At 35.9% G+C, this 11,889-nt stretch overlaps 1 protein-coding gene across 1 annotated transcript; it reads right to left on the bottom strand.

Annotated features, from left to right (window-relative positions):
* Nucleotides 1-129: 129 nt before the first annotated feature.
* Nucleotides 130-11,131, bottom strand: LOC141656695 (ATP-dependent zinc metalloprotease FTSH 11, chloroplastic/mitochondrial). Its single transcript, XM_074463695.1, has 17 exons — nt 10,027-11,131; nt 8,014-8,167; nt 7,400-7,492; nt 7,123-7,211; nt 6,879-7,002; nt 6,460-6,579; nt 5,627-5,677; nt 5,078-5,139; nt 3,619-3,676; nt 3,197-3,322; nt 3,031-3,111; nt 2,528-2,657; nt 2,268-2,416; nt 1,480-1,761; nt 1,089-1,178; nt 878-931; nt 130-660 (listed from the first exon to the last, which is right to left on the bottom strand). The coding sequence occupies exons 1-17, from the start codon at nt 10,509-10,511 to the stop codon at nt 508-510; spliced, it is 2,301 nt and encodes a 766-aa protein (XP_074319796.1). The 5' UTR covers nt 10,512-11,131; the 3' UTR covers nt 130-507.
* Nucleotides 11,132-11,889: the final 758 nt, after the last annotated feature.

The raw sequence follows: 11,889 nt of genomic DNA, 5'->3' as shown, positions 1-11,889 counted from the left end.
TAATAAGATCGCCTCACACAAGACTTGCTCCGAGAACAATTACTGAGTCGGTCCTACCATTTTTCTATTGTTGCAAGACATGGTGAGGTAATCGATAAACAAAATTGTAAAAGAACTCACCATTGCAGGTGGTGTAGACTAGTAGTATCTTGTTAACATTGAAATAGGGATCTAGTACTGTTACAAAAGTGTTGAATCAACAGAAAAAAAAGGCAGAAAAAAAATACAAAATAATTTATAGCCCTAGTCACTAAATTTCATTTCCGAACAACTGCTAAATGAAGTCGAGTTTCATGAAAAAGACCGCTATTTCATTATGTTGAAATATGTTAGTATAATACTTGCTACTAATTTTAATGCTAGGGTACAATTTACATTTGTTGGTCTTGGGCAATTTACCCTACAAATTTGTAACTTCACTAAAATGTCACGCCCTCCTCGATCGATAATTTCTTCATCAATAAACGGTGGTGTTTGACATGTTCACGTTCTCCATGAAACTGACGTTTATGCCAAGACGACATCCCCTTCTTGTTCTTGTTGCTCAATTCTCAGGCCAGTTTCTTCTCGATATGGAAGAAGAATCCGCTTTATGTCTTCTGAAGTTAGCGTCTCATACTCCAGCAGTGCGTTGGCTAGTGCATGTAATGCCTTTTCATGCTGAATACATAAAACCAAGTTCATGTTGAGATATTATTCGCAAAACAGCGATTTAGGATATACTTTCCGAAATCAGAATTTTACTTGCACCGTTATGGTGGGAGTAACAGATTAAATCACCGGGATCATCAACAATATAAAACACGACATTTTTGCTTATAAATATATTCCGAGTCTCCCTAATGTAAATGTAAAACACAAAATTTAAGAAACAAACCTTCTTTAGCAAAGTCTTCACCCGGTTATATGCATCTCTAAGGAGTTTAACAACCTAAAATACAGACAACAAATGAAATGAGTCTATTTGTCAGGGACGAAACGATAATAATAATAATAATAATAATAAAAAAAAAAAAAAAAAAAAAAAAAAAAAAAAAAAAAAAACAGTAGGATCAATAGTAAAAAAACATTAAGGTTTCTAGACTGACCTCTGTATCAATACGGGATTGCATTTCCGTACCCGGCCTTTCTTTGATATGAACAGGGCCTACAATATCACTCATCCCACAACTTGTTACCTTGAAACAAAAGTCCGATACACAGGAAGTTAGACAAACACATAAGGCACGTTTTGTCGAAGTTGAAATAAGTACTCCATTTATCCATCAATAAACTTCATACTTGGAATTCTCACTTTATACATGTTATTCGTGGTCACTATAGTTTCTGGTTTCACACATTTCGCAACTTTCGAGGTCATCCACATTTGTATGATTCTTAATTCTAGTGCCACGTGAATTCGACAGATTTAATTATAGATAAGAGGAAGGAGTACAAACAATGGTAAAGAAGGTTGATTCAAGATTCGAATATAAGTACCATGTATTGAGCAAGCTCCGTAGCTTGGTTGAGGTCGCTAGTAGCCCCAGTTGTCACATGATCTTCACCAAAAATGAGCTCCTCGGCTACTCTACCTCCCATACAAACATCCAGACGAGCCAATAACTGTTTCTTGCTGACCGAGGTCTCATCATTTGAAGGGAGTTGTGTAACCATTCCTAAAGCAGATCCACGCGGCATTATTGTTGCTTTGTGAATCGGATGAGCACCTTCGGTGTTCAAAGCCACAATTGCATGGCCACTCTCATGGTATGCAGTAAGCTACAAAGAGGAGACAATAAATATAAACTAGAACCTACACAGAAATTAACTGCCTATAAATAACTTCACCCGTATTTTGCTTTCTGAACGAGACAAATTGTCATGGACCTCACACAAACTAACTTTACGAGGTGGTGATAGTCCTGGCTTATAATAAAACTAATGGTTCCTCTAAAGTCAATGTATGCATTCAGCTTAAAAATTCTGATGGCCTGACATGCCTATGAATCAGGGAGCCTTGTCGATTGTTGAATTCATATTGTATACTAAATCCCCGAAAAGCCCTGTCTTATGGTAAGGCCATTTTGGCTAATGACGTCTCAAATTAGGAATTTGGGATCAACCTCGGGAAAACGTTTGCATGTGGTAGAGGTCATTTTTAAGTAGATGAAAGTAGTGACAATTTAGTGATTTACACTCACTGATAGAAGTAATAGGCAAGTATATTTTTAATCAAATATTTCCTAGCTTATTGAATTATATCCGTGGGAAATTCGCGCACTCACCTTTTTCGAATCTTCTGATATGAACATTGTTTTCCGCTCTGTACCCATAAGTATTCTGTCTTTTGCGAACTCCAACTGACCAGATGTTAAGCTTTCAGCCCCTTCAACTGCCGCCTTGATAGCAGCTATGTTGACGAGATTAGCCAAATCTACCAATACGGTGTTATGAAGCTATGTTAGAGACTGACATAATACATAAATTTTTCCAACTTCATGGACAAATTCAGAAACTTGAAAACACGAGCAAAAAAATGAAAAACCTGCTCCATTAAATCCAGGGGTACCACGAGCAATTGCTTTAACATCAACATCATCACCTACTGGTTTATCCTGTAAATATAGCTCTAATATTTCTTGGCGGCCTCGCACATCTGGACTGGGGACAATAATCTACATAAAAGTGACATTTCAGTGAATTCATGAATGATGTTAGATTAATAAGAGGATTTTTATTTTACTTACATTCACAAGAAAGACAATGAAAAGGAAGAGCTACTAGTAAAAAATAAGCTTACATACTGCTCTATTTAAAATACATTTTTTAGATATTTGATCATAAGCATGCAGTCGTGCACAATTATTTTTATCTGGATTCTTTCATGAGATTATATTGTGGGTCAAGAGCATATCAGCAACTTTGGCAAGTGCAATTATATTCATATTTTTTGAAGCACAATATTGATAGAGACCTGAAACAGATCTCGACATGATATGGAATTGACAAATAAAGAAAGTGTCAAGAGCTATCATGTATGAGACTTACATGCCTATCGAATCTGCCGGGTCTGGTCAAAGCTGGATCTAGAATGTCCGGCAAGTTTGTAGCAGCCATCAATATAATTCCCTGTCATTATGTGTTAACTGAGATTACTTTAAAAAGAACACTGCATTAAACCTACACCATAATTTGAAAATAAAGGCATACATACTTCGTTCTGTTCAAAACCATCCATTTCGACAAGAAGTTGATGCAATGTCTTCTTTGTATGTCCTTCCCATTGCTTTCTTGTTGATCCAATTGCATCGATTTCATCAATAAAAATAATACAAGGAGCCTGGAGAGATAGCAAAATACATCAAATTTGCAGTTAAAAAACCTTGAGTACTGAATTTCAAATAAAACTGATTCATCTTTAGAAAGAGTAACTATGCAAAAGGAACTCAGCACTCCTCTGTCAATAAGAAAGTTATAGATCAAATAATTATGCCTATAAATATAGAAATCCAATAAACGTATAAAGTCATGCTTGCTCTGTCTTCATCCTCATTGCTTCATATGGAGGGATTAACCAATAATATTCACTACAGAAAAAATTTCTACACTTTGGGAATGACATTTTTGACAACAAACCTTTTTCTTAGCTGCTTGGAATAATGACCTCACACGTCGAGCACCAACACCCACAAACCTGGTTCAGATAAGGATACAAAGATCAGTAAGCCAAAATACAGAGGTGTCTTACTTTTTCCTTTCCATCGGTTAAAAAGTTCCACTTGATTTATACTACAAAGTCTGAGGGTGTAAGGTCTAATTCTGTTTTTAGGCCCTGTTCTTTTGGACTTAAAGTCACTTAATTTCAGTTCAGTTCAGATTCTATAAGTTCAGTTCAGTTCAGATCCTATAAGTTCAGTTCAAATCCTATAAGTTCAGTTAAGAAATATTCAGATCCTATAAATTTAGTTCAGAAAAGCTATATAAGGAGTATTATTTTTAAAGACCGATACAAAAACATTTGACATTAATTATTCGATACATACATTATTATTTTAAAAAAAAAAAAATCACTCCTCTAATTAATAATTTCAGCGTCACAATAGATTTGGGCATGTTTGATAAAAAGCGGAATAAGGCCATGTATTAGGTACGAAACAACATAGTCAAAAACATTTGGCGAGGCAATGGATCCGTTGTTGAGAGTGATACTGAAGATGAAAGTGATGAGGATTATGATAATATGGAAATAAATGGTTAGAAAAAAAGATATAATATGTGATTTATTTGGTTAGAAAAATGTTATTATTTTACCTTGTGTTTTAGACAACGACGACTTAAGTTAAATAAAATAAAATAAAATAAAATTAAGTTTGGCTCCTATAAGTTCAGTTCAGAAAAGTTCAGATCTTATAAGTTCAGTTCAGTTCAGATCGTATAAGCTCAGTTCAGATCCTATAAGTTAAGTTAAGTTCAGTTCAGTTCAGATCCTATAAGTTCAGTTCAGTTCAGATCAGATTCGTTTCAGTCCAAAAGAACAGGGCCTTAATGGAGTCCATATTCTTTAGCTTTGGAATATGATGGAACAAAGAAAAATGGATCAATAATTTATTCGGTGCTTCCTATCTTGTAAAGTAAGAATCCGTCAATGAAATTTATGACAAAGGTTAATCATGGAATATCCTGAAAACATACTCTTTATGTTGAATAAACAAAGGGGTAAGGTTGCTTACATTCCACTCCCCATACCTACCATAGGCAATAGCGGTAGCCTTTGACTCACTAAGATAACTATGGTTATAACATTTTGTTTCCATGATATGGCCATGTGATTCATCAAAAAGACGAGAGCAAAGTAAATGAATATGTGTCTCCAGTTTGTGGTTTATGTTTAATGAAGCTTTATTGTTGTTGGCTCTTTGTTGTTGTGGTATAGTCAAATGAGAGCGTTATCAGAAGAACTTTAATTTGGGGCGTTTCATCTACTACATTTTTGCATGTCAAGGAAATCGGAGTGAAGAATAAAAATGGAAGGAAACTGACGCAACTGGCCAGTTGTCGGCAAAATTATATTTCAAATTACTAACAGATCACTTACATTTCCTCGAATTCAGATCCTGCTCTGTAGAAAAATGGCACTCCAGCTTCCCCAGCAATAGCCTTCAATAATTAAATAACATCACAAGTCATCACACATGTTTTGTTAACTTATAATGAAAACTGTAGAGAAAGACATTTAACAAAATGGAAAAATTATTAGGCCATCAAGTAAAAATCAATATTAGAATTAGAATACATTGGGAAAATATTCACGACAAATGTTTTAAGGGAGTATTAGATTTATAATACTCGTACATTGGGAAAAATATTGAGGTTGAACGTTTCAAGGGGAGCATACAACTTGAAATTTTAAAGATCACTTCAAAACCCTGCACCCACATCCTGTCTTGCCATTATTTGTCCTAAACAAGTTCCGAGAATTGGTATGCCACTGTGCCTTACTTTGCTCATAAGTATAGAGTTATTGATATCATCTTTTACAAATGCCATCCATTTAATGAATACTATCAGTGGTTAGAGGTGAAAATTTGATGGCATCCCCAACACACAGTAAATAGACAAAGGATCCTTAAGTTCCAAAACATACCTTGGCAAGAAGCGTTTTTCCGGTTCCAGGAGCTCCCGTCAAAAGAATACCCTGGCATTAGAACCACCAGTCACAGAGTGAGGAGTGGTGGCAAATAAAACTTAAAATAGATGCAATCAGTATTAGTAAGTCAAGTAACAGTTAATGTTGATACGCAGCAGAGGTTGTGCTGCACTGCTGCACATGCCGAACATATTTCTTCTTTGTTTTATAAAGAGGGCACATTCATAGAACAAAAAACAAAACTAAGAGATTTCTTCATGTTTTTTCACCTCATCCTCCAACAAAGCTAAACATTCTACCATTAAGCAAGACGAATCTCTGATCATGCATCTTTTATAGCTCAAAAAAAGATTAATTAAGATATTACACAAAAAGAAGGGTAAACTTGAAGAGCACTCTAAGTAGAGTTGGCAGAAAATGACTCAACTAGAACAGACAGAAATCCTATCCGGTTGAACCCAAAATTTTGGTAAATCGAAATTCAACAAACCTGACCCGAGGTTAAACTGATAACTCATAACAACCTAGTTCATCCCAACCCGACTTGAAACAAAATTAACCTGAAATTTACTATGACTCGATAATGACACAACCGAGTGGCGACCCAATAGCAAAATTAGCTAACTAATCCTTAGAATAAGGATTCACATTTTTCTTAATTGTTCTAACCTAAAATTAAAATAAATGCACCTAGAAAGGAGCTTTAACATGAAATCATTGGTCCAAACATGGAAATATAAGTGACCCAATTGCCACCTCAAACCGTGAAAATTTAACTGACAAAATAAATTGTTGCTGATTAACAAAAACAACGCGATTCTGGAACAGACCTTTGGCAACTTCCCTCCAAGGCGAGTGAATTTCGAAGGATTTTTCAAGTATTCAACTACCTCCTCAAGCTCTTGTTTTGCATCATCACATCCCTTGACGTCTTTGAAGGATTTGACATTCTGAAGAAAAGTCAATAGTAAAGATTACTATCTAAATTTCAACATTATAACAATGAGTCAACCTATTAAAAGTATTTAATGAGCAAGGGAAAGCAAAGTTAAAAAAGTCATGAACAGTTATTAAGTCAGGGCATTCCCAAAAGAAGATCAAAGATCACAAGTTTAAAATTTGAAGACCCTGCATGATGAACTTGTTGATTGCATATCATAACTATCTCTACAAATTTATATAATGAAAAACTTAAATATGTCAACTTAGGCATTAGTTAACGCTCAAAAACATAATAGTATAATACTACCTTCTCTGGTACAACTTCCTTGCTCAAGTCCTTTGTGTTGTAGGAGGAACTTGATCCAACACCAGAGGTTCCTACACCGCCTAAGTTGTTTATGTACTTTTGAAGTGCAGATGCACCCATTATCCTGAGAAAGACGAGATTGAGATTGATGAACCACAGGACAATGTTTTGACAATCTAAATACACAAATACACCACAGTTAACAAATGTCAAAACTGTAACAGACTCACGAAAGAGCTTGTACCAAACTAAACCAACAGCAATAGTGAAGAGGATAGTTGAGAAGAGTTCTTGGGCAAGGCGTGATGATTTGCTTGAAGCCTTAGGATCAACCTGAGCATGAACCGAGAGCATACATGTCAACATAATCAACACAACATTTATAAATAAAAACAAAAACTCATCGAACTACATTTATAAACATAACTTGGATCCATACAGAAGAACATGGCAACCTTGCCTGTACCCCCACCCCTCCAAAAATAAGAAAACAGAAATCTCACTGTCGAAGATCTCCTTACCATAACCACATGTAGAGGCTGCTTCTCGGATATTCCAGGGTTTAAAGAAAGTTCCTCCATATTCCCTGATGCACGTTGCTTTAACTCTTCCAACTACAAGGAAACAAATAACGACAATCAAGAGGTGCTAATTGGATAAACTTACTACACACCAGTCACCACACCACTGAGTTTAAGATAGAAACAAAAATATACAGTATCCTAAAATTTAAAATAAAGTGAACAGTGCAGTAACATGCTCACAGAATTGTAAATGACTAGCCTCTAAATGGCATGTAATAAATAAAAAATACTGCAGTATCATGTTAGGAATTTAGTATAACTTATCTCACAAAAATATCATCTCAATTTTCACATTATCTACTACAAATCTGAAATTTAGTGAGGTTAATTTGGGGAGGAACATCTCTTGTGCGATTGCATCACTACTTCGAGATAGAAAGTAACTTTGACACAAAGAATAAACTGTGGAGAAGCCCTAGTCAAATATTAACTAAATCCCCAACAGAATCATCAAGGAAAAATAGTGACTAGAAGACAAAAGTGGAGGGGAACTAAACAATAAGAACACATTTTCTTAGTTCTGTAATTTTCTATGCAATGTAATAAAGTACCAGCACAGGAAGGGCAGACGGCTTGCCAGATTGCTCATCAGGAAGGTAATCAGCTATAGCATTTGTTGCCACCATAGCTCGAAGATATTCAACGACACCTCTGCTGTCCACAGCAAGATCTACTTGCTTGAAGCGTTTTATGACAGCTTCAGGGCTGGAATATGTAAAGATGGAGATTACTACCTCAATAGCCAAACAACTAAAAGCACAAAGAGTAAAGGTATTTTCATGAAGCAGAACAGCAAAATTCATCCAATGCTATGGTTCTTTCGTGCAACAAACTTTTAAAAACTCAAACAATAACAAAGGTTCAAACTTCTATCTTCTGTAATTCCTCTAAAAATGCTCTAGATAGAAAACATCTTGTTGTACACACTACATACTTAATTTCAAAGTAAAACGGCTTTAGGAAAAAAAAATGGAAATGTCAATATTCTCTTTTAAAGTAGACAAGGCTCGCAAATTGGCCATTCCTTCCAATAGGAGTATAGGACATAACCAAATGAACCATCAAAAACCCAAAATTGAGGATGTACACTACCCAATAAAATACAAGTATATCGAATAAGCTTCCTCGTCAGCATTTATGAATTATACCAATTACACCAAATCTCCACAATTGTCAACAAAGCCGCACAATAGATGAGAAATTCAAGATCATATCATACCATACTACAATAAAAGGGGAAAAAAAAAAGGCAACTTAGCTTACAACACAACACAACCTTAAAGTTTCAATCTTTGAGCAATGCAGCTAGAAAGTCACAATCTTTTAAGTAACAAACTGTTTAACCAAATTCTAGTCATATTTACCCAAACAAGAGACATCTTGATAAGCTTAAATAATCACCAAAACCGGATAAAGAATAAAAAAGTAAGCTTGGTATAATGCTGCAAGTAAAGTTCCAGACATTGAGCCACGCATACAAATTGACCCCACATCCTTTACCAATATACAATGTCAAAGACATCCTCAAGTCAAGGAATCACACAAACATCAATGTATAACTTAGAGTGTGTTTGGATTGACTGATTTGGAGGGAAAAGAAAGGGAGGGAGAGTAAGGGATTTAAAATCCCTTATTTGGATAGCAAATGAGAGTAGAGGGAAATGGATGGGGAGAGATTTGGAGGGATCCAATTTCCCCTCTCCAAGGCTAATCAAAATCTCTCCACAATGGGCAAGATTTGGAGGGAAATTGTATCCAAACAACCACACTTCATTCCCCCTCCCCTTCCCTTCTCTCCCTTTCCCTTCCCTCCTTCCCCCTTCCCTCCCTTTCCCTCCACATTTTGTGTTTGGATTGATGGATTTAGAGGGAAAAGAAAGGGAGTGAGAGTAGAGGATTTAAAATCCCTTGTTTGGATAACAAATGAGGGTAGCGGGAAATAAAGGGGGAGAGATTTGGAGGGATCAAATTTCCCTCCTCCAAGCCTAATCAAAATCTCTCCACAATAGGCAAGATTTGGAGGGAAATTGTATCCAAACACCCACACCCCATTTCCCCTCCCCTTCTCATTTATCCCTTTTCCTTCCCTCCTTCCCCCTCCCCTCCCTTTCCCTTCACTTTTGCTATCCAAACACACCGTTAGTTAGGCATATACTCCCTCTGCCCAATGTTACTTCCGATTCAAAAGAAACTACGGACTAACGGAGGAAGGGAACGCATTTTCTGTTTGTTTTCGGATGGCATGTCTACATTCACCTTAATAGCAATCAAAAAATGGAAAGGTAAACAAATGACTATGACCTCTCAAAACAATGTGGGTAAACAAATGATCAGCCCGGAGGGAGTACAATTTAATCCAAATCTTTACACATACTCGAAAGAAATATACACTTCTACAACCCATCAATGTACTACAACAAATAGAACACACCCTTCTTGTATCTAATACTCCCTTAGTCTCATTCATTTGTTTACTGTTTTATTCTTTGTGTTCGGATATTTTAATCAAAGGCAGACAAATGACTGGGACGGGGAAGTAACAATTACGATTTAAGACCATATACCTATGCTTATTAAGCTCAGCAAGCAAAGCAGACTGCAAAGCAGCATCATTAGGATTAGCATCAGCCTCAACAACCATCTTCTCCAACCTTTTCTCCTGCTGCCATGGCCACCAACTCAACCACCCATACAACCAAATCTTCTCCAATTTTCGCTTCGCCGCAGCCCAAACCCCAATAAAAAACGCCACAATTGCCAACTTCCCATTACTCCCTTCCCCCTCCACTCTCAACCCACCTCCCTCCTCCCCAACTGGGGTCACCACACTCGGTGTAGGTGAAATACCCGTTTTACCCTCAACACTAGTGGGGTCATCAGGGGTAGAATTGGAATTAACAGGGTGTGATTGAACTGCACAACAAGAAATTGAAACTTTCCTATGTGATGCATAAGAGTAAGAGTGTGAGATGAAAAGGGGACGTGTTCTTGAAGGTAATGGTGGGAAAAATGGTGGCTTTAATAGTAATGATGTTTGTAAAGTTGTCATCTTTAATTAATTCCTCTTTTTTCCTTCTTCTTGTTGTAATTGATTGATTTGGGTAAATTAGGGTTTATCTGGGTTCAATTTTCTGGGTTTTTTTGGGTGATTCTTACTCTCTCCTCTTGGTTTAAGAGAGGAGAAGAGATGAAGAAAGGGAGCAAAAATCTTATCTTGAGAGTGATTGAAATTGGCGCCTGGAAGAGAACTTGTGTTGGGGATTTACTTGAAGAGGAGTCAACCTTTTTGCTTGTGGAATGTGGACTATGGTTTCATACTTTCATCTTTATTTGATTTCGGGTGGTTTGGTTCAACGGGTCGGAATCGCAAGTAATCAACTTTTTGCTTGTGGACTATGATTTCATATTTTCATATTCGTTCGATTTTGGGTCGTTTGGTTAACAGGTTTATCTTTATTTAATTTCGGATCGTTTGGTTTAACAAGTTAGAGTTTCAAGTAATCAACTTTTTGCTTGTGAACTAGGGTTTCATACTTCCATCTTCGTTCGATTTTGGGTCATTTGGTTCAATAGGTCGAATTGTAATGAATTAGAATGTGGTACATTAAGGATATAAGGTATTGTAAAATTTTGGTCTATTTTTACCGATTTTATATTGATGTTTAGTTATCGAGTATTTTTTTTTATGTTTTCGTTTTGAGTAGACAAATTGTTTTTCCTCCTCGTATGAAAATTGTCTTTTGTCTTAGAGTAGGTCTCCTCAGAGACCACTTTTTTGAAAAACCATAATGATACAGCAAGTACTAAAGTCACAGTATTAGTATTGACGGTAAAAAATGGTTATGACTCTCATAATTCACAATTATTAGGTAGTATTGATAACATAAAAATAGGTCTCAAATTAAGGTGCTACAAACGTCATCAAAAGTAGTACGGAGTATCAAATTGTCTTTTATTAGGGGCAATCAATCAGGTTTTCTTTCTATTTTTTAGTTTTTATGTCAAAAGCAAACGTAAAGAAGTGATCGAAATGGAGAGAGTATTTAAAATCATATATGAAAATACCTTACAGAGAACTAGAGAAGTGGTTCGAGCGTCTCACCTAAAGTATGTCTATAAAGTAACGACTTTTCATTTTGTAAAATTTTCATTTTGTAAGATTGAGTGACATTTTGTAAGATTGAGTGAGTAGACGGTAATAAAAAAAAAAAATCAACTCCAAAATTACCGTTTAGGTAAAATATAAATTAGTCGGTCATTTAGTTGTCACATAACACAAAAATGGGGCATTTATAGAATTTTACTTTTATTGATTAAAATTAGTTGCACGCACACCCAAAAAGCAGCTCACGGTGTCTTTCCTCTCTCTCTCTAAAAAAAACCCTCTCTAAAACCTAGCCTCCATTTTTATTCGGGGGCTTCCATCG

Source organism: Silene latifolia, chromosome 5, assembly GCF_048544455.1.
Source record: "Silene latifolia isolate original U9 population chromosome 5, ASM4854445v1, whole genome shotgun sequence".
NCBI lineage: Eukaryota > Viridiplantae > Streptophyta > Magnoliopsida > Caryophyllales > Caryophyllaceae > Silene > Silene latifolia.
This window is presented reverse-complemented; position numbering and strand designations above follow the sequence as displayed.

What these genes read in the sequence shown, in the direction of transcription:
- LOC141656695 (XM_074463695.1), bottom strand. Translation starts at nt 10,511, where the DNA reads ATGACAACTTTACAAACATCATTACTATTAAAGCCACCATTTTTCCCA. An exon ending in AGCCTCTACATGTGGTTATG is followed by an intron (nt 7,212 to 7,399) that starts GTAAGGAGATCT and finishes GTTCATGCTCAG; the next exon opens with GTTGATCCTAAGGCTTCAAG. An exon ending in TTGGAGGGAAGTTGCCAAAG is followed by an intron (nt 5,678 to 6,459) that starts GTCTGTTCCAGA and finishes TTCTAATGCCAG; the next exon opens with GGTATTCTTTTGACGGGAGC.